This window comes from Notolabrus celidotus, chromosome 17 (assembly GCF_009762535.1).
Source record: "Notolabrus celidotus isolate fNotCel1 chromosome 17, fNotCel1.pri, whole genome shotgun sequence".
Lineage (NCBI taxonomy): Eukaryota > Metazoa > Chordata > Actinopteri > Labriformes > Labridae > Notolabrus > Notolabrus celidotus.
Window position 1 is genome coordinate 5983247 of NC_048288.1, and position 26275 is coordinate 6009521.

Below are 26275 nucleotides of genomic sequence, written 5' to 3' on the forward strand. Positions count from 1 at the left end.
GGATTACTCCTTCTGTGTTTCAACAGCTGTTGTTAACTTGACAAACACTGACACGTTAAGCTGAGGTCTCCAGGTTACAGGGTCACTCTTTAGACTGTAACACCAGGAGTTGACAGATGTATTCCCACTATAGGGATCAAAGAGAACGAATGTTAGGGAGTTATCAAATCAAGTGAGTGTGATGTTATTGTGGACGGGATGAAAGAAGAACCCTGCAGGTACTCTACTAATAAGGAACAGCATTGCAGGCCCCGCCCCCCCAAAGTTCCTTGACCTTTGGAAAGTGCTACCCCTCAAGTTGGGACCTATTTTGGGCTATCAACTATCCCAGACTTAATCTAGACCCTGGTTCCTGATGTCTAAACGCACCTTTAATCTTGCCATTTGCTCCTGCCAGTGGTTTCTGACATTCAAGATAATTCCACAGAGATCTTCTTCACAGGAGCTTTGAGTTATTTTATTTGTATCTGTTTGTGTGATAACGTGCGTTAGAACCCTTAGCCCCTTTCACACACTAACTCTGGACAATGTCTAAATATTCAGACCCTGACAGTGGAGACACTTTGCCCTAAGTCATGACCCACACAGCAGGAAATTGTGGGTCATTCCCTCTCAAAATGGAGGACCTTGGTAGGGCATGCAGGGGTAGGAGAGTCTACAATAATGGTGACATCATTGAAACGTGTGAGGATGTATCTTCCACACAAAGGTACAAAACAAAACAAAACAAGGGTGGCTAAGGTGAGCAGTAAAGAGTGTAGGGCATCAAAACTTGATGTGAACGACATCATCGTATGCCCACTTAGCTGTGAATGATCCACACAGTTTCCTGCTGTGTTCATTCAGCTGCCCACTCAAACATCGAGCAGACGCTGCACTACAGGGCAGCCAGGAACAGTCTGTTTAAAGCTCCTGTGAGGAGTTTTCAGCTGGTTATGAAACAGTCTAAAATTAATACTGCTGGCTCTTTATGACCTACTAAGAAGATTAATTCTTTCTTTACTGTTATTTTTAATGCCTGAATCCACAGCTGTGGGGTAGGTGTCAGATTAAGTGATTAACTTGCTCTACCCAAAAGCTTCTTTTTACATTTTCCTCAGCTTAGACTGTAGAAGTATTATACCTAAACATTAAAGTAAAGAAGCAAGAGTTTCTGTCTGGGTTTTTTGTATGGAAATACAAGTTTACAAAATCAAAAATATAAATCAAATAAGAGGTGCTGTTTTGTCCAGAGGGGGCTCTAAAACCAGCTCAAACTTGTGTGAAAAGGGCTCTTGAAGCCTGTTTCGGAAGCGATGATGTATAGATACTGTCGGCGTTGCTTCATAGTCGGGGACGGGGCTCCGTGAGAGGGAAAGCTATCCTTTACCCCCGCCTTTAACACTGCGAATACCCCTGAAACAATCATACACTGTTTGGATAAGCTTAACATGACGTTAAAGTGCTGATTACAGACATACATATGTTTGGATTGTGGATCCCACAGGCGACCAAGCTCAACATCCCGCCAATTGTCTTGCAGCCACAGTGTTCTCCTGCTCATCTCTTGGCTTTGGTTAATAAATAAAACTTTATATTCAGATTTCTTTGTTTATTTATCGTGCAGAATGGCACGCAGCAGCTTTTCTGCATTGTGGCTAGTGGTTGGTTCTGCCCCTAAGCACCAACTGGATGTGACGTTTTCTGTGATGCTGACTGTATCTTTAGTGAGCAGGTGGTTATGAGGATTAGAATCCACAAAGAGTGAGCAAGACCCAACGCGCAGTGGAGGGGTTCAGTCTCACAGTCACAGATCTAAAGAGTAACATCGCCAATGTGTGGGCCACACATCCATGTTGGCAGGCTATCATTTCCTTGTTGATCTGATGCTGATTAAAAGAGAAGCCCACTCTTTGATTTATTGCTCCACAGCACTGCTAGAGGTCAACATCCCTGCATAGTACCTTTAAGTTACCAAAGAGTATGAAGAACCTCATTATACACACATTTACTGAACCAAGGGTAAAGACTTACACAGACTCATATATCACAGCTGTTTGATGTTTTTGTATGCACTGTAGCTCTTGTAGATCAAACCATAAGGGAGAGACAAGGAGGGTGGGATGTGTTTGAAACACAGCTTCAGATCAGAAATCAGGGCAAGGGGAGTTTGTAATTAACATGGATTAAAGGGCAGATTATAGCAGGGCTAATGAGAACATAAAGAGATTAGATGCCAGGAAAGAATCTGGGAGACATGGGGTAGATACACCGATATGGAGCAGAGAGAGAGAGAGAGAGAGAGAGAGAGAGAGAGAGAGAGAGAGAGAGAGAGAGAGAGAGAGAGTGAGAGAGAGAGAGAGAGAGAGAGAGAGAGAGAGAGAGAGAGAGAGAGAGGCCGCTGAGACCAACTGATATAAGATTGAAGGGGGAAACTGTGTGAGGCAGATATGAGAGATGGAAGAGGAAAAAAACTGGTACAGCAAGAGATCCAGGAGTGCAAAAAGAAGGTAGAGAGACATAATAGGAGGAGAGATAAAGAGAAAGAGACCTCTGAGACTGGGAGATATGAGAGAGCGAGGAGGAAGAGGTGGGGAGAGAGAGGCCTAAATATGTGGGAGCTATGGAGAAGAAGAAATGGTGGTGGGGGCTGAGGGGAAGGAATGGATCTTGGAGTAAATTGATGGATAGGTGGTCCGGGAGAGGAAGAAGATTGAGACAATAGAAAGAGACAAGGGAGCATGGCAAAGACTCAGAGACGGATTAAAAAGAGCAAAGAGGAGACTACACAGACACACTTGTATTTGTGGAGATAAACAAAAGGACAAAGACAATGAAAGAGCAACACAAAATCTGTCTCTTTCTCTAATTTAAACACACAAAAACACACACAGCATTATGTGTTGCTCTCTACAGAGATCCCAGGCCACGGCTAATATGCCTCCCAACAGTCTGCCCACAAAAACAAAGATGTTAAGAGGATAGGAGGCTAACAAAGAGCGGCGGGTGCAAGGGGGAGACACTGGGCTCTCTGCACAACAAACAGAAATGCAAATAAACGATGAAAACAAAGAACAAAATCCAACGGTGCTCAGACAAAGACGAATTGATCACAACTTTGTGTAAAATCGCTTCAAGATGAAAAAGAACATGTGAGGGGGTAGTAACATTTGTCTTTGTTGAGAGCCCTTAAGATTAGGAGCATGTTAATGCGTGTTCAGGTTGTCGTTGGGACTCCTGTAAGGTGTATTACAGCTAATAAAGCTCTACGCCTGCATGCATGGATGCTTTCTCTGCCCCTTTTTCTATGCTTTCTAAATAATACAGCAGCTGGCCTTGTTAGACGAGAGAAAAGGAGGGTATTGATTCACTTCCACTCTCCTCAGAGATCAGTGCAGAGAGCAGATGAACTGTTAATACTCTCCTCTGTGAGTGTGTGTTGGCTCTTACTGTACTTTCTATAGATTGTATGAATGAAAGGCATAAGATACGACAGGAGCTCCTAACATGGAGCCAGAATCACAGAGTTACCTCCACTGATTGGCTGCAATGTAGTTCATTAAGCCCCCCTCCTCCATGTTGACTCTAAAATCTTCAGCAAGCTGTCAAATATGGTGCCCGGTACCTGTACTGCTCGACCAGCTCCACAGGCTTCCCATGGATTGTGGTGGTGACTCCTGCTCCCTCTGCTTGTTGAAAAAAAGTCACCACCAACTCTTTTGTTTTGCTGACATTAAGTTCCAAGCAGGAGCTGTCACACCAATCCACAAACTCCTGTAGAACTGGTCCATGGTCCTGTGAGGGGCCTGACAGCAGAGACAGGAGTGTGTGTCGTCAGCTCACTTCACCAGGCTGTGTGGATCTGCAGTCATCGGTGTAAAGGATGAAGAGCAGAGGAGAGGACACAGCCCTGAGGGGAACCAGTTGAGATGTATTAGAGGTTGGAGAGGGTGTTATTGACCAGAACTCCCTGTGACCTGTTGGTTAGAAAGTCCAGTATCCACAGGGTCAGCTGGTCGTCCAGATGGAAGCTGGATGAGTGTTTGTCTGCCAGGATGTGAGGCTGCAAGGTGTTCAATGCGGATGAGAAATCTGCAGACAGGAGTCTGACTTCAGTGTTGGGGCGCTCCAGATGTTTGTGAGCAGTGTCTAAGATGAAGGCTTTTGCATCGTCGACACCTCTGCCTGCACGATAAGCAAACTGGAGCGGGTCCAACTGGGAGTCAGCAGCTCCTATGATGTGATGTTTTATGACCCTCTCCATGGCCTTCATCACAAGAGAGGTGAGAGCAACGGGTCTGAGGTCAGTCAGGACTTTGATGGTGCTTTTCTTTGGGATGGGGATGACTGTGGAGTGTTTCCACAGCTGGGGGACCGTGCTGCTGTCCAAGGAGCTCTGAAACATCAAATTAAATTTCCTTAAACATAGTATCTGACATTTTTGTTCATTCTTATGACTTTAATCGACTTTTTCAGAGAAGTTTAGTTTTGATTATTTATCTGACGCTTTAAAAGAGGTCAAACACTATGATTGACAGCTCTGTTGACAAACCCAGCTCCTGTTTTGTGCACCATGAACAGCAGGAGAAAATCTATCAAACAAAACACAAAACCATTAAACTCTCCATAGTCATGAGTTTGTATTTCAAAAATCTGTCCCGCTGTAGACTGTGCCGACTTGAGCAATCTTCACAGTTTGATTGCTACGATGCTAAAATAGTGTTTTGGTAGCAGGAGGGGAGGATGTGGGTTGGCTCCACTGTGCAGACTCTAGCTCCACATGATGTCACCAGTATGTCAGCACCAGAGACTGTAAATATAATGGACGTCATCTTGCTCGGCTGGAAGTGAGGCTGCCACAAAAACAGCTCCCCCCTGGTGGCTGACTGCAGTGTAGTTCAAAAACTCTGTCTGCCCCATTCATTTAAAAGGGGCTGCGGTCAAACTTTAAAAAAGAAATACACCTGGTACGAATGTTTCTCACATCTGTATGCTGTGGTGATATGTAGTTATTATGTGACTGTTTTGTGTTCAAGGCCTCTTTTTTCTGAAAAGTTTCTTTTTCGTTAGTTATTAGAGGTTAAAAAACGGGGTTTTACATCAGGTTATACTCTGATTGACAGCTGCCGTAAAGAGAAACTCCGTAGGACCTCGGGACGCTAAGCTGTAGGGCGGAGCTTGTTCCCGTGGAAACACACAAATTCCCTACTGCGCATGTGGCTGCAAAAAAAGATGTCAGCGTTCTGGAACGGGATATTTTGGCTTCAAAACCGTACAATGGGAAAAGGCAGATCGACGCTCTCCATTATACAGTCTATGGTCAGCACCATAGACTGTAAATAAAATGGACAGCGTTGCTCCGCCTCTTCCCGTTGTATTGTTCCGAAGCCAAAAAATCCTGATCCTGGGCACAGCCATTGTACAGCCAGAGTCTGTGAGGCCAAGTAAAACCCCGTTTTTTAACCTCTAATAACTAATGAAAAAGAAACTTTTCATAAAAAAGAGGACTTGAACACAAAACAGTCAAATAATAACTACATATCACCACAGCATACGGATGTGAGAAACATTCGTACCAGGTGTATTTCTTTTTCAAAGTTTGACCGCAGCCCCTTTCAAATGAATGGGGCAGACAGAGTTTTTGAACTACACTGCAGCCAGCCACCAGGGGGGAGCTGTTTTTGTGGCAGCCTCACGTCCAGCCGAGCAAGATGACCTCCATTATATTTACAGTCTCTGGTGCTGACATACTGGTGACATCTTGTGGAGCTAGAGTTTGCTTTATTTTTTAAAGTTGAAATGCTCCCCCATTCAAATGAATAGGGAAGACGGATTTCTTGACCTATACTGCAGCCAGCCACCAGGGGGCCCACACACTGCTGAAAGCTTCACCACCAGGGTCACATCCGGCTCGCTTGGTCAGCACCCGTTGCATGGGGTTTGAGCATCACTTTTGTTCACCTTGAAGAGAAGGCGATGCATTGTCCATCTTTATATTCAGCCGAGGGCACATACACCGTCTGACGAGCTCTTGTCACTCAGCGAGTCAAAGAGGGAATTCAGGCAAAGTGATCATCATTTTTTCAGATATAATGACTCCAGGAAAGGGGACGTCTCGGACAGGTTTATGAGATCTTCGTCCAAATCTAGGTTTTGAATGTCAATCTGGCATTTCAGCTCCATCTGACCGCCTTTCATAAAAGCCATTATTTCCCAGACTGGGGATTCGAGTGACTGAGCATGTCCGCTGCCATTTTGGATCCACTGACCTTTCAGTCCACGCTCTGATTGGCAGGGGTGTGATCCCTCAATATGAACTGAGAGTGACCCCTGCTCTCATGTTGTGTTGGGTACGAGTGCTCGTAATGGATCATAAGACCAAGATTTGAGAATCTGTGATCAGCTTGGAGCGATTCAACAACCTTCCTGCTCCTCTTTGACTTAAGAAGACATTGATCACAAGCAAACCACATCAAACTATCACTTTGGTTTAGCGTAAGTCCGACATTAATAAAAAGCAAAGCTCTCAAGGTACTTTCATTTGTATAACTGAAGCCACTATAAACACTTATCCTTTGAGGTTTCAACACTTAACATACACAGTAATTACTTATTCACACCTTCAGCAAAACAAAGGGCTCTTCTCGTTGTTCTTGTGAAGCTTATCACTAAAAGGAAAGCCATCACATTTCTTTCTCTAATTAGTCCAACGTTTCTAATGTGGTGTGTTTGTCTTTCACAAACTCAGGGAGGATGACTGTACAAATACATCAGACGAGATGAAGATGAAGTTATTAATAAAAAAAGAGATAATTAATGAGTGTGTCTGAAGGTTTTGTTGATGTGATAGGAAGACAAAGCAGCACATATAGTTGTGAGTTTGTCCCTGAGGACAGAGGAGTCACACGGCACAAAGCCTGAAGACTGTGTCATGTCTGTATTCTCCTCTCCTCTGAACATGAAGCGTGATGATCAGGGCTTCAACAGGAAGAAAAGGCTCAGGACACATGAAGAGATGATATAGGGAAGAGATTCAGTTGCATGTTTTTTTTTCATGGTCTATTCAGATTAGACTGAGCAACAACAGTCATTCAGGACTACAAACATTTTGTCTTGTTGTATCTGAACCAAGCGGCAACCTCTGGTCTAAAAATATGAGTCAATGCGGAAGTGTTAAAAGCTGCAGTTCATCGAGGATCCGCTTGAGGCTGGCTCCGGAAGTACCGGAATATAGCTCATTTCTCGATGTCCTCTCACTGTGAGGGGGGGTGAATTTAATTTGGCAATTTCGAAGATATTGAGATTACTAGTCTTCCAATGAGAGGCACAGCTGCCTGCAGGAACACTGCAGCTGGCTAGGAGGCTCAAAGCCCGCCTCTTTACATCACACTGGCTCGACAGAAGCAATATGGCTGCCGCTGCCGATTGGCTTCAAAACAGCGTTCAGAAACAGATGGGTGACGTCACAGATACTACGTCCATATTTTATACAGTCTATGATCTGAACATGTTTTCTCGTGCCATATTGAATCATATGGAATCAAATTGTATTGTATTGTATTATATTGTATCATATTGAATCGTAGCATAGCGTATCTGAGCATCGCATATCTAAGCGTAACGTATCTAAACGCAGCGTATCGTATTATATTGTTGTGTATCGTATTGCAGCGTATTGTATTGTAGCCTATTGTATTGTATCGTATTGTATGGCATTGTGTCATATTGTAGCGTATTGAATTGTATCGTTGCGTATCGTTTTGTAGCATCGGCCTATTGTAATGTATTGTATCGTAGCATATCGTAGCTTACTGTAGCTTATTACAGTCCCTCCAGGAAGTTACGTTTCGCGATCGCAACTATCAACGCAAATTCAACCAATCAGCGCGATTTTTTCGCGGCCCTGCAATTTTTTACAATCACCGCAACTTTCCCGCAAATTTGACCAATTACCTCAATCTCAGCCCCTGTACGTCATCGGTTTTGTCATCAATTTGACTTCCTTGGAACATAAAAATAAGTCCTCCCTTGATCGGCACTTTTCAACAACAAAACACGTACAGAGAACGGGTGATGAGAGGGGACAGCAGGCAGGACAAGTGACCATGACAACGTTATTATTTATAGATTGAGGGGCTCAGTGTTAGCTTGGTCTCTACCTGCAGCAGGTGTGCTTTATGAACCAGCTCTCCTCACCTCCATGCATCTGTCTCATCTTCATTGAGGATTTTTACCCCCGTTGTCTGTTGTGACAAAGACACAACCGGGGGACGTCTGTTTACTATTTGATGTTTGACGTTGTTGCCGTGGTTACCGTAAAAAGCTCTGCGTCTACAGCTTGATTTAATCCAGTTTGGTGATACATCAGACACATTTAGTAAGTTTTGATCAACTCCTCGTCATCAAAGATGCAGATTAATTTCAGAGTGCCGTGAACTGACTGTGCATCAGTCGCTGCGAGGTGCATTCAGGGACCGTCGTAAATGTGCAATACAGTCCTTTCATGGCATTTTTCTGTGAATCAGGAGAATCAAAATACAGTCAATGGCCACATCAAGAATGTTTTCTAAAAACATCTGTAATTTAGCATATTTACTTGCCCCTGAGATGTTAGTGGGGGACAAAAGCAAAAAAAAATAATCGCAACTTTCACCGCAATTTTTTCAAAAAGCTGTCGCAAATTCAGGCTTTTTGGGCCACAACAATCACAAAAAAATCCCGCGAAATCCTGGAGGGACTGGTATAATATGGCGACCGCCGACGATAGTCTTCAAAACTCCTCTCCAGAAACAAAATGATGACGTCACACGGCGACGACGTCCATTTGTTATACAGTCTAGGGTCATATCCCATCATATCCTACACAGTATTGTAGAATATCTTATATCGTATCACATTTAATTGTTCTCATGCTTGTCCTTATCTCTCCTCCTCTCTTCTTATGAAAGGTTGAGTTTAATGTAGGAAGTCAGTCATGAAACCTTTGTGATTGTTTTCAACAGAGAGTTTGTAAAGCAGCTTCACTCCTTGCTTTTGTTTTCAATTCAAACAAGTACATACCTATTTACACTGCATGATTCTGATCATCTGTGTGTGTAACTGCACAATCTGACCTCTTATCATCACTTTTACTGTGCTCCTAGGTATTAACTCAATCTTTAAAGTACAGTGTGTCTTTAAGCAGTTATAGTCAGAAGTACTAATGGGACTGAAGTTGTTATAAACTGGCATTATCCTTCAGTGTGGGAAACCATTATTGGAACTTATTTATCCCATAGAGAAATGTTACAATCCCTGAGCCAAAACTTGCATCTGTCCCCTCCTCAGCTTTCATTTTACAGAATTCTGTTTGTTATCTCCGGTTAATCCCTCGCTCTTTAACACTTTTGTTTTTCCCTCAGCACAGCTATGCCAGCATTTAATCAAACTCTAACCAGAAGTGCTCGTCTCCTTTCTGTCTGAAGTGATGTTTCATCAAAACACACAAACAGCTACCCCTCTTAAGGCTAATCACACTCCGGTGGGACTCTTGGAAATTACTGTGCTCTGTCATTTTGAGCCCAAGATTTTAGATCACCCAAACACACACACTCTGCCCTTTTAACACACAAACATGCTGCTCGCCTCATCTTGGCAGTGTCCTCTCTCTGCGGCTCTCCATATGAACTCCCGCCAATATGATTCTATCTCTCCTCCGATATATCTCCATCCATCCATGCTGTTGGCCTCTCATCTCCCCCCCTCCACGCTCTTCCTCCCTCTCCACTCCTCAGTTGTTTGTTTTGGCAGAGCTTAAACAGAATCACACAGGAGACTTAAACTAGCAGGATGCATAGCTCCCATGTCACCTGATGCCCCGCTGTTATTCCTATATTACATCTCCTCTCCTCTCCTCTGTCCTCTTCTATTATTCATCCTGGAAAACAAGTTATGAAAGAGATCAAGCTGGAATATTTATATGAAAATAGTTTTACATTGCTTTTATACTGCTTCTGTCCTGTTAACTTGAACAGTAAAGACTCAAATGTGTGTGTGTGGGTGTGTTTTGACATGGCAAGGTTATTGAGAGATGGAAAAAGACTTTGGACTTCTAAGGGGTGAGCAATATCAAACCTAAATGTCATACTAGAATTAAAGTTGCTGTTGGAAGGAATGGGATAAAAATAAACAGTACTTTTCTTCTGCTGTGTTCAGAGAAAAAGTCATAATACTCATAGACATTCATTAGTAACTGAAGTAAATCTCGATTATGCCTATGTAATCAGCAATTTTATAATCCCCCTCGTTCATGTTATCACAGACCAATCAGAGCTACTCTCCTACCCTCCGTCCTGATTGGTTGAGGGGCCGCCCCTACTACGTTGTCCTGATTGGTTGTGAGTCCGGCACTACTTACTCAGAGAGCTTGCATGAGAAGTTCCCAAACAAAGTTTGTTGCAGCAATGGTGGACAGCAAACAACCTCAACACAAACGTCCAATTCCTCTTTTGGCCACGGCCGCATACACAAGGATATCAACGGCAAAGATACCAAAGATGCTTGCTGAGAAGCAGGACACTTATACACATTGGTGGTGTGTTTCTACAGTGGTGGGTGCTAAGAGAGCAGAGAGGGGAGGGATGGATGGGGAGTGAGAGGAAATATGGTAGGGAGGGGTAGTGTTGACATTCAGAGTGGCTGTCTGTTCATTAAGTTAACTTAATAAATATATCTGGATTTAGAGAAATGTATTTCATGCAACAACTTGACATAATACAATTTAGTAGATTCAACACAATATTTTTTCAGTGTACACCATGTTTCTGCCGTGGATGCACAAGAAAGGATGGCTAATGACCTGTTCAGGACATTAAGAGAAGTAGCTGTTGAGGACAATGACATGAGACTCACAGGCTGGTTTAGGGGACAGGGTGGTCAGCCTTTTGGGTTAGCTTGGTGGTCAGAGCCTCACTGACCAATCTGTGAAAGACTTAAACTTCTTACTTGTATAAAAAGTTACACTAAAGTACATTCGCGTCCACACGGAGGAAGAGGCTCGGGAAATCTCCTGAGGAGGAAGTGTTAATCCTATTGACAATGGCCTGTCTGAACAGTAGCCTAGAGAGAGCTGAGGCTAATTCTCTTTATGAGGACAATAAACCCATGGGTCACTGAGGCCAAACACACGCACATATAAAACACAGACAGGCTGAAGATGGATTTCATACACACAGGCACATCCATAGCTTCCTCCTGGAGTTTAAAAGAAAACAAAGTGTAATAATACGGTATATCACACCTCTCAATGCAATTGTGCTTCATCAAAGTCTTCTTCAATCCCCTGCTGCGAAGAAATATGGCTCAGGAGATTTCATTGTCTGATGGAATTTGACAAAGCGATATTGACAATGCTGCTTATTTTCCCAGAATAAAGAGGGAAATGTAATATTGTTTCATCCTCTCTCACTGTTATTGTGATGTATTTCCAAGTGCCAAAATATTTCTACCTATCTCTGCACCTTGTTACTGTCTCAAGCCAGAATACATTATCCAAGGCAGAGCAAACAATATTACATTTCTTATTGAAAAGCAGTGATCCTTCACCTCTTACTCTGTCATTAAAGCACACAATCACAGGCACACATGCACACAGAGAGGTGTCTCCACACCTCTGTTTTGCACATCTGTTGTGCATCAACAGATGTGTTCACACAAACACGTAAACACGCAGAGATTTCCACATTGTAATGCAAAAGACAACTGTAGTCTGTGTTTTAGTAGGTCTCTAAAATCACAGGTGTGATCTGTGACTAAATGTCCCTGCCAGTCTCGGAGGCATTTACCATCCAGCTGTGTAAAACATGTTGAGCAAATGAATTTCATTTACCATGCAGCTGCTAGCTGTCAATATAAATCACATTAATGCGACAAAAGGCTCTAACAGTTAATGATTTAACAATTAATCACCTGTAATAGAACAGAGTTTGGACAGTCTACTAACTCAGCATAATGGCCTTAAAAATAAAGTTTGTGTTTTGTTTCTCTAAAGGACAAAGGAACATGAGGATTATGACTGAGGCTGTATTGAACTGGGATTTTGGGGTTATAAGGGAACTTCCATCTTCTGGGTTTGACATAACGATTACTTTATCCAGGGTACATTATTTGTGCTGCCCAGCCTGTTTGCAAGCAGGTGATGTCCACAAAACACATCAATATATGTACCAGCAGTGCTACTAACCAACCAGTTCACTTTGAGAATGGCATCCCCATTTGTAGAGAAATTAATCATTGCAGCTCTGTGGTTAAATAACTTTGGGGTCACATAGGTAAATGTCAGGGACTGGTAGAAGCTCAAAACGCCTACTTGTAGTTAAAGAATTAGAGGCCTATTTATGCCTTCAATGACGTTTCTATACATTTTTTAGGAAGTGCTGCCAACTGCATTTGACACTACCTGGCTTACAGATAAAAGAATAAACTAAAGATGACATAAATGCCCTAAAATTACACTTTGCCCCAAATATTTGTAAAAAAAGAAAAACATTCATCATAAGATCTGAAATAAAGCTGCACCAGTATTTAAGACAGACTGCATTTGAAGGTCACTCAGAGGGAAAAGGTTTCAACTTTCATCCTGCATGAAAACTTCCACAAGTGCAGCTTCCATGCATCTGTGTAACTTTTTGTAGTGCCATGTCTTTTCACCATGTGGAGTTTGCCATCCGCTGACTACTGATACAGTAGTGTTGCTCAGTGTTGCGTCCCACCCAAAGGCGGCCCTATGAGGCTAACAATAATCCTGCATAAGACCTTAAAACACTTAACAAAAGGGATTTCATATAAAATGACAGAAATAGTTAAACAATTCAACCTAGATCAACTAAATTCTAACTTAACAAAACACAACAAAAGCAAATCCCCCAAAGGAGATGCAGCCAGGCAGCAGCCTCTCACCTACTGCAGGGAGAAGTGGACTTTTAAAGGTCCAACACCAGTTGAACTCATTGCCTTAATTAAGAGGAACCTGCAGGGAAGAAGGTGACAGAGAGGGAGGGAAGACAGAACAAACATACAGCCGTAACAGTAGCTGTACAGCCTGTAGTATCTTTGAAAGTTGTGAGGTACCTACCAACTGCTCCGGACCGGTGATGGATGATGGTGGCTGCTGCACTTTTGGTCGCGATGGCGCATCAGAAAACAAGCCAGGAAACTGTGGCTAATGTTACAACATGTTGCTTTAACGATAAAATACCCCTCATTTAATTTATATTTTTATATTGATTGCACAATAAATGCAGTCCTCTGTTTGGATAGTCTTATCTGCTGAATTCATACAGATTCACTCATGCCCTTTTGAGGTGAAGTGATGTTTTAAGCCCTAACTTGTTAACACACACACTGGAGTTTTTTTGCCACTGAGTTTTTACCAGTTACTCGATCAATGTTTACTATCGGCGTTGTGCTGCAAACACTCCGCTCCTGGAAGCAACGACCAACTCTATGGGGCTTCTAGTGATTCAAGCAGTTAGGGGTAAAGTACTCCCATTGAAGACTTCCATTTAAGTGTATTGCCTTTGTTTATAGTCTGACAACTTGGAGGACAACTTGAGGAGGAGAATGGAGTTGATGTAGAAACAACATTTAAGAGTCTAATAGTAGCTGTACTCGTTTGCAGAAATGTGTCTATAGACATTAATGAAATGCGACCAATGATAGGCTCCAAAGTTGCAGTACAGCAGATAGTTCTCCACAGGAGCTGTTTACAAAAGCCTGCTAAAATGTTAGTGGACAAACCTCACCTGATACTGACACCTCTGTCTCTTCTGATAGAGACAGAGATCAGGCTCAGTGCAGCCATATAACAAAAAGATCCTATCCTGTCTGTTTCCTTTGTTGTACAGGTCTTTGTTCTTTCTCTTGAATCAAACTCAGATTTTGTTCTGTTTCTGTGTTTTCTCCACAGATGGTACCCCCTACACGTGGTGGGTTGGCCGTGGCAGCGAGAAACACTTCTACTGGGGGGGCTCGGCACCCGGCATCCAGAAATGTGCCTGTGGCATCGACAGGAACTGCACCGATCAAAAGTACGACTGCAACTGTGACGCCGACCACAAACAATGGTGAGCCCAACTTTTAATCAGGAGCATAAACACATTGTCATGTATTGATTAAGTTCCCCACAGTGTCAGCTCTACATTGATTTTAATTAAAGTCTGTACAAACAGCTGGCAGTGTTCAAAGTTTGGAGTCACACAGGTCCACTCTGCTGGGGAGCATGTGGGGGTCATACAGGAGGAGCGGAATCTACTCATCTTTGTTTACATCAGTCTGCTGAGCATGCACTTAATGCTTCTTTGAATATTCAGCTGTATTTATCCTTCTTTGATAAATCTCCTTAGCATAATGCTCTTGGTCCTTGCATTATAAATGGTATTATGACAAATATGCTGCCGTGTGTACCCTCAAATGGTACCTGAGATTCAAGATTCAACAGACATTCTTAAAAAAAACATAACACTCTATAAAAAAATGCTCTTTTCAATCCTATCTTGGCAACACTGCGGTAACGAGGCACAGCAGGTCTTCAAGCTTTGATTTTTTCCACAGGCTAAATCAGCATGCTGGGGATTTAGAGAAAGGGATATCTCACAGAGAGTTTGGAAGGTGTTATCATATTTTCTAACTTTTCCAAACCCCAAAAAATCCACAACAGTGAACAAATGAGTGAAACTGTGTGTTTACTTATTCTAACTGAAAATATTAGCATATTTGGATAACAAGGTTTATAGAGCAAACTAGCGTTATATCTGCTGCCAAGGGCCGTTATGTAATAAGAAACTAGTGCCACATTTTCTGTGTGGGATTACAGATCCCCTTTGAAACAGATACAAAGCATCTCCCCTGTGCTGTTCTCCCACTGTGTGTGTGAGGCAGTCCAGTATGCGACTATATGAGATTAGACACAAGAATGGAGGCTAATGTACGCAGCCTCTTCTGTCCTTCATCCGATTTTACACTCAGCAACTCCAGCCAAATCTGTTGACAAAGAATCTTTTTGTTTCACATTTTTTAACAGGTTTGACATTGTTAAAATGTTTTAAAGTTGTCATTTTTTGGTCATTTTTGCCTTTAATGAACAGGACAGCTGAAGAGAGACAGGAAATGGGTGGAGCAGAGAGTGGGAGAGGACTTGCAGTAAAAGGTCGAGGTTGGAATCAAACCTGTGCCTCTGCGATGAAGGCTATAGCATCTGTATTTGGGACGCACGCTTAGACAGCTAGGCCAATTGTGCCCCTACATTGTTGAAATTTAAGGTTAAATTTCATTTCATTTAACTCTATCCTGCAACACAAGAACAGTACACCTTTTCTTTAACATTTCGCTGTGATCATAAAATAAGGAGTGAGAGCATTCTTCCTTTTCTGCAGATGTAGCTTTGTTTCAGCCACCAACACGCATCAAACTAGTTAGACAATTTTCCACAAGTCACTGTTTTTGTTGTTATCACACCTGGTAGAAACATCATGGCTCATTAGACAACAGGTGACCAGCTCTGAACACAGTTGTTCACATCATGCGTCACTAAATGCATTTCTCATGACTATTCGTGATCAGATTTCGCTTTCGCTCTTCAAATCCAAATAGACACTGAGCCCCATTTGTCTCTTCATTAGCCTTTTATAAACACTTAATGGTATGAAAAGAAAAACAGTGATGCAGAGTGGAAGCACACAGAGTGGGAGAGCTGCACTCATGTGGAGCGGGAGGGACTGAGCAGTGGGTGGTTGCAGACTGAAGCTGTAATGAGATATGAAACTTTGATCATGAAGCTGCTGCTCCACTGACGTTCTGTATTTTATCAGTGACATTAGGTAACTTGACTGCAGACACAAGTCTCTGTTTGCAGTAACAAAAGATCTGTGTTATATTTACTCTTCTTCTTTTAAAGACATAAAACGTAAAAACCTTCTGATTCTTCACTATGTGCATTATTTTAAACTATGATAAACTACTTGTAAATCACATTTCCTGCGCACCCTACATCCTCCTCCTCCCTCGCCAGTACGGGATAATCCTGTAATAAAAATCAGTCTCCTTACTGATAAATACAGACATCATGTACACAGTATTTTCATGCACACCCTGCTCTAAGTGAAGTCTTTAACTTCACAGGATCGTTGCCATAGGTACGTGGTGAGTGGTTAGTCCTTAATGTGGCCAAAGACATTAGCGAACACACTTCCAGACCAATGTGGACAAACCTGGCCTGAGTGATCTCAGACTGTCTTCAGTGTGTGTTTAAACCTGAAGTTAAGGCTGTCCAGTCACTAAAAAGCACATGTTGACACCAAGCGGCAACCTCCGTTCTCAAAATATGAAGCCCATTCGGAAGTGTTATAAACTGCAATTCATCGAGTTGTATTAAAAAACTAAGATAGAAGGCCAGAAATGCAGACCAAAATCCAACAGAAAGTCCAACAAAATCAACATAAGCAACATCCAAGATCACGGAGGATTGACACAGGGATGACGAAGCAAGTCCCAGACTGTTTTCAAACCACCTACTATACTAGCAGTACGTACTGATTTGGCCTAAATTCAGTATGTAGTGTGTGAACAAGAACAAAGCCGTACTGATTCAGGAACATGTCTCAGTATGCATCGGACCAGTCTCCCTCACGTACTGTTTCCAACAATGCACAGCGCTAATTTTCTCCTTTTTCTTTTTAATGTTTATTACAGATGGCACTTACACTTTTTGGTGCATTATCGCCACCTGCAGTTTTGGAGTTGTATCAGACATTTAACCATCTGTTACATTTACAGTGAAGTGATGAAAGAAACGCCAGTGACCCTTGTATCATCCAGTAATTACAGATGAAAATAAACATCTTACAGGTAACTGTTCATGTCTGTGAAAATTAGCAACTTCCAGATAAACCAATTTTTAACTTTTTAAATCATAAGTGATGCTAAAGAAGAAGTTTATCTATCAGCTTGGCCGTTGTTTACTGAAACCGGAAAACCAGCAACGCCTGACCCAGTATACTGCAGAACAGATCCAACAGAACAGACATACTACCTTCAAACACACACTACTAAATTCATAGGTAGTATGTAGCTTGTGGTAACAGCCTTAAGGATCCAACAAAGAAAGGAGGAAACACAGAGGCTGTTTTCAAAACGGCCTGCTACATACTACCTACTAATGTACTGCATTTGAAGGTAGTATGTAGGATGACTGTTCTGTTGGATCTGTTATGCAGCATGCTGAGCCGGACGTCACTGGATTTCCTGTTTCGGAAAGCAGAAGTAAACAACGGCCAAGCTGAAACTGCTTCTTTAGCATTACTTGTGATTTAAAAAGTTAAGAAGTTGTTTATATGGAATTTAATAATTTTCACAGCACCTAAAAACTGAGTGCCCCTTTCAAAAAAGAGGAAAAAAGAAAAAGCGGAACGAGCGCTGTGCATTGTGGGAAACAGTAGGTGAGGGAGACTGGTCTGCAGCAGACTGAGACATGTTCCTGGATAAGCACAACATCTTGGTAGTTTTGGCATACTGCAGATTTTGCTCTTGTTCACATACTACATACTGAATTTTGGCCAAATCAGTACATACTGCTAGTATAGTAGGAGGTTTCGAAAACAGCCAGAGACTAAATACATACAAGGTGATCAGATACAGGTGTGACACAAGACAGGTGCAACTTACGAGGGTAATCAAAGTGGAGGGAAACACACAAAGGCAGGAAGTACAACTAAAGCAGACACACAGGGAGCAAGAACTACAAAATAAAACAGGAAACACAAATGACTGAAAAACACGAGTGAAAATACACACATGAGGATTACAACACCAGACATGGATCACTAATGACCAACACAAGGAAAACAGGAAATAGAAACCAGAGTAGGAAAATTAACAGTCAATTAACTTAAAACCATTCTCTCAGCCAGGATTCACTCGTTATTTCTACGACTACTTTTACTACCAGATAAGAAGCAGCCTCTCTGGAGCAGTTATATCTTCACTCGACGATCCTCTGGGGACTGAAGAGTGTTTGTCTTCAGTCTGACCTCCCACAGGTTCTCTCAGTTGCTCAGATGAACCACTTGAACATGTTTTATTCATCAACTTTATTAAATGATTTCAAAGCACTACTCTTCTCTTCCGACATGCAACTGTTTTCTTCAAAATAATCTTAGTTGCAGAAGAAATTCTAAAGGTCAGCCCTCCTAATAAGTGCTCATTATGTTTCATGAGTACATATTCTATTACAGAGGTTTCTCATTGTGGCTGACATTGAAGCAGAATAACATTTCTTAATGTCTGCACAGAACATCTCGCTGAAAGAATGAAATGATTGCACTGCTGTATCAGCTCCAGCTTAAAAGTGAAACATGTCACAGCCATGGAATTTTTGATGGGGGCGATTTTACTGCACCGACAGTAAAATTGTCACTGCTGCTACTGCTAATGTTTTCATTAATCTGTCAGTGCAGTGTCTGCCCAAGCTGGATGGTCTGATGAAGTGTTTAACTTCAAAGTGACTTAATGATGGATCCCTCTATCAGTGATACATTTATTTAAGAGCCATGTTTGCCTCCAGAACCAACAGTTTGTGTTTCAAAGCTCTTTTAGCCAGCTGATGGATACTCTCATTAAACAGATTGCGTTCTGTCTTTGGGTGTGTGTGAGCATGTGCATGCTTTACGTAAGTAAGAAAGAGAGACTTCATTTACTTTCATGTCTCCTTCCTCATCTCTAAAACTGATGAGATTACAAATAAGTCTTACTCTGTCTTGTTCTCCCCATTAATATTTGATGCATTAATGTCTCATTGTTTGGCTGAGTGACTTTTTGAAATATTACCCTTATAACTCTATTTCCAGTCATTACCCATAAATTTGGCAGCACATAGAAATAGACGTGCACACGTAAAGCCATAAATTAGATCCCAGTGTTTCACTTCCAAACTAAAGAAGACGGCAAACAATTAGAATTAAATAGTTCTGTGAGGAATTCATAACGTGTCACACTAAAACTCATCCCCACTTTACAGGCTGCAGCTGTTAAATATTCAATGTTTGTGCTGACATGGGGCTGAGTGAGAGGACTGCTCAATGAGATTTACAGACAAAACAATACATCGTTTTTTTCTGATTGATTTCTTCATTTTGTTGATTCATTTTCTTTCTCATCAATAGATTGATTTTTATAAATGAAACTATGCACCATGCATCCATCTACTGAAACCATTTATACATGTGTGTCTCTGCATATTGATTTGGAAGGCACCTCCATCCCTCCCGTTGTAAAAAGTGATGCCAGAATAGTACGTTGACAGCTGCACAGTATCGATGCTGAGGTATGTTAGAGCTGAGCCATGCAGTCTAGCTGGTGGAGCTGCAAGATCGACATTGTAACCCTTCTGCAAAACAAAACCCACATTTAACAAATAACACAGAAGAGATGATTGTGTAGGTTTGACACGAACGGCTAGAGGAAAGTTTGATACCTCTCGTGTCAGTATCCCTTGCGTATTCTCTCGCTGTTCCTCCTCTACTCTGATAATCTGATGGACATCATACCGATGCCCCTATTTGTCAGCAGAGCTGTCAGTCATGACATCACATCTCTTTTTAACGGTACTTCATAAATTAAAACTAAACCTCTACAAAAATAAACACTCACACATAAATCAGAACACTAAGAAATAAGTGCTGCGACAGAAAGCATTCTTAAAAAAAATGTGTCATGCATTTTAATTTACAAGTTTGACCCCTGTTCCATCTGTTATAATGGAGGAGGCGGGGTTTATGACCTATAATTCAACCTATAACTCAGCTAGTGAGCCAGGGGGAGGTCTTAGTTCACGTTCAAGCAAAATGAAAATGATTATTTAATTGGGGTGAATGCAAGAATGTTTTGTTTACATGCTCAATTCACAGAATCATGTGTTCCTGAGTGCCCAAGACACAAATTTTCACGAGAGGGGAGGGGTTCCCTTCAAAAGCCACTCCAGTCTGTTGTCATCAAACAAGGTTGAGCTCGGCTACACTTAATGTTGAAGCCGGTTATGCTAATGGAGGCGGAGCTAACTTCCTAGTACAACTGACACTAGTTCACTGATCATTCATTTCATCCTTAAAACATAAGGTTGTGCTATATTAAGATTTTACTTTTTTGGGCGCCATTGGCCTAGCAGTCTAAGTGATCCCATATACGGAGGGCATGGTCCTTGTTGCAGGGGCTGTGGGTTTGATTCCCAGCCTTGACCATCTGCTGCATGTCTTCCCCCACTCTCTACTCCCCACACTTCCTGCCTCTCTTCAGCTGTCCAATCCATTAAAGGCAAAAATAACCAAAAATATCAATTTAATAGGTAACATTTTTATCCTAAAGCTCCTCTGATGAACTTCTTGGTTTGTGTTAAATTTGGAATCCCCTGGGGGATGGAGCAGTATCTCTTTACTGATTTTATTTTGTATTTTTATACGTTGTGTTTTCGCAACGTATAAAAAAAAATGTATCGCTCAATGAGAATCCAATGCTGTATCTGCAGGATGAAGTTGTCCGACACCTACCCTGCAGCAACAGTGTCAGGCATTATAAATAACCATGTAGAAACAGTCAGTCTTCATGCCGAAGGTCTCTTGTTCTTGTGTAGCTCAGAAGATAGATATCAGTGTTCACTTCAGGCTGCTTTAAAACCAGCCAAACACTCCTCACACACAGCTTTAAAATTAAATATCTATTATTCACATTAAACATGATGTAACGCACAGACACACATTACAACTTACACACGATTATAATCATTGAGTGACACTTCTGCAGCTACTGTAAATTACAACAGCTTTACGAAAACAGGAATACAGGGTCTTGAGCTGTGTGTCTGCTGCAGGTATTTTCAATGTGTTTAATTCAATGCAAGCAATGCAGTGTTCATAAAAAGAAGAAGATTTAAACAAACAATAAAATTAAACAGGCAAACGTTTTATGTTAACACAGAATCTTACTGACAAACAAGTAAATTCAGTGAAAGCAATCAGCAAATTGCAGTTCTCTTTGGTTAGACACCTCACAACGAATATTAACAACCCACCACAGCTGCAGGAAGTCCCCCATGATCCCTGTGGCCCTGTGGAAGCAGAACTCCAGCCTCAGTCTGGCCTTATGTTCAGCTTCCACAGGGCGACCACGTCCAGCTCAGGCCCTGCTTTCAGCCTGTCTCTCCGGGTCAGATAGATGAGTGACACTCCAGCTACACTACAACAACTTTATGAAAACAGGTATGCAGGATTGTGGCCTGTGTATTCAGGTATTTTGAATGTGCTTAATTCAATTTAAGCGCATTCAAAATACAAGAAGAAGGAGAAGAAGAAGAAGAAGAAGAAGAAGAAGAAGAAGAAGAAGAAGAAGATATTCTTTATTAATCCCTGATATTCAATTTTCACACTCTGTTATTAAAACGTAACACACACAAAGGCCTGTCATAAATACACAAGCACAAACAAGGTCCCCTGACATGCACTGAAGGAGAGGTGTAAGACTGAAGGGGCTGCACACAGACAGGTTTGTTTGGGTTGATGTGCCTTGCTCAAGGGCAGGTAGTGATCTGGGACCTCTCAAGCCACCAGCCCTGTTTCGTACGTAGTCCTGATTCTCCTCTCACGTGTGTTTCTCTCGCCTCGTCTTTCAGGAGAGAAGATTCAGGCGTCCTGATTCATAAAGAGCACCTGCCAGTCAGCCAGGTAGCCGTGGGTGACACAAACAGACCGGGCTCTGAGGCGAAGCTGACCGTTGGACCGCTGCGTTGCCAAGGAGACAGTAAGTGTTAATAATTAAGTATTTTGAGTGATGGGAAACTCTGTGCGTGTGTAACAGGTCAGAATCCAGAGCGATGGACAAAAAGCTTGATTGTGAAGATGAATGTGGAGATGATGATGAGGTTGAGGATGTGTGTTAAAATAAATGATTGAATCGAACAAGACAATATTTAAGCTAAAAGTTATTTTAATGAGGAGGTGCTGCAGGCTGAAAACGATATCTGTAGTTACACTGAAACTCTAAACATGTGGACACAAACTGAATGAAGAGTTTAACATCACTGAGGTTTGATGAGAGCTCATCTATGTTTAGCTACCTTAAATTATACACATAGAAGTGTAAGGAAGGTAGGTTTTTAAACAGGCATGAATCAGGTCCCCTAAAGGGAGGTAGTGATTTGGAGATGCAGGTAGACTTTGGAGTAAAACTTGTAGTGCCACAGGAGATGCTTTGCACTAATCTGAGGCCTGACATGGCGCTCTGGTCAAGCAGTCAGCGGAGAGTTTATTATATAGAGCTGACAGTGCCTTGGGAGGACTCAGTGGAGGATGGATGAAAGGAGAAGAAGCTTAGGTACACAGAGGAGGCAGCAGAAACAGCCAGCGAGGTTGGAAGGTTAGGTCCAGTAGAAGTGGGATGTAGAGGGTTTGTGGCAAGATCAACTCTCTCACTACTGGGAGAACTGGGAGTGTGTGGACAGTGTCTGAGAAAGACAGTAAAGGAAATGTCATACGAAGCAGTTAAAACTAGTCAGTGGATCTGGATGAGGAGGAGTAATATCACCGGGGGGCAAAACAGAATTACGGAAATATTCAGTATGGGGGAGGTAGAGCACACAGCCTAGACCAGCAGGGATGAGTAATAGCCTAGACCGGCATCTCATCTTGGCTCTGCCTCCCCTGTCTTCTAACATCTAGCTGCAGACTCTTCTTTTTGTGTGTTGGGTGGTGGGGGCTGCCAGGGTCCAGGTGGTAGAGTAGGTAGTATCAGTGTTGTCACTACCTGGAGCTTGCATGTAGGGGTCCTGGGTCAGTTGAACGTGGCAGTACTGTATGGGTTGGGTTATTATATTGGGGTGTTTCTCTGGTGGATGTGATGGACAGTGGGAGCTGGCATGGAGGGGGGTTGCTCTGGGACGCCAGAGGTAATGGTTAAGGCCGGACTAAAGGAAACATCAGTGAAGGGAGGAGCCCACTTCATAACCCCAGTGATGATCTGGCTCTCGCTCCCCATCTGTCCATTCTTTCTCAGGCTTTGGGGGACATCAGGAGCCTTGGGGTAGGCTACTGAATTTATTAGGAAATGTCATAGTGGTGTGGGATTCTTCACTGAGCACTCATCCTTTCTTTTAGGACAAGTATATTATGTTTATCTCAAATACACACTGTTGTGTAATACAAAAGAGGACCTGGTCCCCATGAGTCCAGACTGGCTACCCAGGTGGTTCTACCGGAGGACACAGTTGAGCTCTGATTAAAAGCGAGTAAAAGGTCAGGTATGTAGCCATGAGCTCCATCACACTGTGCTTTAGAACCATGGGTGTGATCTTAAAAAGGATCTCAGACTTTACAGGAAGCCTGTGAGTGGAAATGAAAACAGGTGGGAGCAGTCTGCTTTAGCTGCAGGTGTTGGAGAAATCTCTCACTGCAGCAAAAGGACCGCCGGCCTAAATGAGAGGTAATATTAGCTTTAATGACTTTCTCTGAGTCAGCTGCTGAGAGCACTGGTTTCACTTTACAGATAAGTCTCAGCTGGTTGTGGAGGCCTGACTGTGTAACCTTTCTGAACTGATTATCAAAAGGTTGGAACAAGAGAGTACTATCATTCCCTGTAGTATAGAGCCTATTAAAAATTCCCCTGTTGACAACTTTTCAACAGTCAGAGAGTAAAAGCTACTTTCCTTCAGCTCTGGACAAATAATGAACGTTACCTGATCACAGTGTGGAAACAGACGGGTTATAAGGTATGACAATTCCCCCTGCAGAAGAATTTATAGAGAAAATGACACGGTGCTTCTAATAAAGATCACCAGGCTGTGCGGTTTTGTAATGATAAAGGTAGAACTACCTTTTAAGAGTGCTCTATGATGCCTGTTGAACCGTGGCAGTGTTGTGTCGTAAATGCCAACACATTGCTGGAGCAGGTCAAGTATTAGTGCACGGGCAATTGAACACACAGATCTAAAAAAAAAAAAAAAAAGTAAGCCTGCGTCCGCTTTTATCTCTCGTCCAAAGAAGGTCATTTGTGACCCTCAGGAGAGCGGTCTCTTTTATGCAGGGAAGCAGCCTAAAACCAGACTGGAATCTTTCCAAAATTTAATTAAAACTGAATAAATTAGCTGTGAGGATACTGCATTCAGAATAACCTACGATAACAAGTGCTGGCAAAGCCGGGCAGGAACATTGTTAGAAACTGAAACTTTTGACTGATAACCTTCTGTGCATAATATGTAGCGGCCTCCCCGTGGGTTTGAAAAGACACATCCTCTCGTCTGATGGAGGGAATCTAACGGACAGCACACTCAGGATGTGTTAAAACACCCTGACTGCAGAAGCTATGACTCCAGCTTCTCTTTACACTCCATCTAGTATAGATGTAACAGTACCTGGCCAGACAGCTGAGAATCAGCATGCATTAGCAGAGGCGGCGCATAGAGGTGAACGTTAGGATGATACGAGGGGCGAGCACTTTAACTGACAGTGAGTGAAGAGTGAGGAGTGAGGGGTGCTCGGGGCAGCTTCAGGTCAGGATTCAGGAGATAAAATAAAGACAGGAAAAGAAAAGAAGACAGTATGTTGTCCAGGTTCTCGCTAAAAAAAAGAAAGAAGTGGGTCTAGTACGTGAGCTTTAGGAATGAACCTCACCAAGTCTCTGTGAAATAAACTTCTCATGCTCACTGACAGTAGTAACTTTATGTGTTATACAGCATCTCTCTTAAAAATGTCCAACACTCTCAAGATTTTTTTACACTCCCATAAATGTCCAAGCTTCTGCCTGCTTTAACAGGGAAATCATCTTTTTACAGTTTTTATCACTCGCATAATGTTAAATTGTACCTCAAGTTTGGTTTTGAATTTTCAAAATTAAAGCAGATTCAACCAAAACAGGAAATAATGCAACGCAAGCATAAGACTGTTTACATAGCAAAATAAAAGCATAACTAAGAGTAGCTATGAGGAATTATCTTCTCTAAAGCTTTATTATAAGTTAACAAGTTTCTATATTCTTCACACAAATGCAGCCCTCATTGATTATGCTGTACAGTGAAGCCTATTTTATTTTGGTTGTACTGATACAGGACAGTTACAACTTTGATTCTCATGTAAATAATTTTAATCAAAGAGGTTGAATGTATTTATATATTTCATTTATGTATATTTATATTTATATCAGATGTGTCTACTTTTAGTTAAACAACTGTCTTCAGATTCACATTTTGCTATAGAGATTATAATGTGAAAATCAGGGAGATGGAAAATGAATCGGACTACCCTTTGGGATGCTCATACATTGATCAGATTTACTGTTCATAGTTCTTCAGCAGTTTTCTTTACTCCTGTAACTTTAACATTTAGCGGAAGAGCCTTTGTGTCCTTTCAAAATAAAAGCACGACTGTTGTCAAAACAGAAAATGAAGTAACCCTGGCATAAGGCGGTAAAAATGGCTGAATTAAAGCATCAGAAGTAAACTTTTCAAAGCAATCTCTTCTCTAAAGCTTGAGTATAAACTAGATTATGTACAATGTTAAAAAATCCGATCATCAACCCAGCATGATGAGCGAATGTTTAGTGAGCAGTGTTAAATTCAATAACAAAAACTATGACAATAAATGTTCAGCAATGAGCCTTATGTCCATGAGGAAGATGAGATGATGACGAGCTAAAATCCATCACTAATGATAAAAACACTGACCAACGCATGTTTTCTTTTTCGTTAACGAGACAATAACGACATGAAAATGTTAGTGTTGGACTGTCGGACATTCAGAGTCTGTATTTTCCCTCACTGTGAGTCTAATCCGTCAGAATGGATGCAGGCCTGTGACAGGACAACTGCATGAATTGCAGTTTTTAAGGTGTGATGGTATGAAATTTGCTCCAGTTGCAGTGGACAGTAGATGAATGCTGTATTATTTATTCTACACGCTGAAAAATCTCTCTCTTCCCAGCAGCGGTACAGAAAATCATCTAATGATAGCTTTATTTGTTCTCTTTTGTAAACATGACTGCCTGAATAATGTGCTGAGTGACTTCACTCACCTGAAGTACCTGCACGCTGTGAAGTCAGTTGAGGACATCCAGTCATCTGTGGCTTCAAATCCTTTACAGTGTGCACTAAAAATCAAACATCCCGTCCTGCTGTGATGTTTGTACCACACATGCTTTGGTTGTGGAGAGTTTAACACTGTGATAAGTCTTTATATCAGAGGACTCAATGTGCTGTTCACATTCATGTTTGTGTTGATTGATCGTCTTC

The 26275-nt window shown here is 42.0% G+C and overlaps 1 protein-coding gene across 4 annotated transcripts in view; it reads left to right on the top strand.

The window, feature by feature from the left end:
* The window catches only part of cntnap2a (contactin associated protein 2a), a 577708-nt gene that overhangs the window by 454801 nt on the left and 96632 nt on the right, over positions 1-26275 (top strand). For all 4 annotated transcript variants that reach the window (XM_034706352.1, XM_034706353.1, XM_034706355.1 and 1 more), the window contains 2 exons: positions 13925-14081; positions 21671-21798. In XM_034706352.1, coding sequence (XP_034562243.1) covers positions 13925-14081; positions 21671-21798 — 285 coding nt within the window. The remainder of the gene's footprint in view (positions 1-13924; positions 14082-21670; positions 21799-26275) is intronic.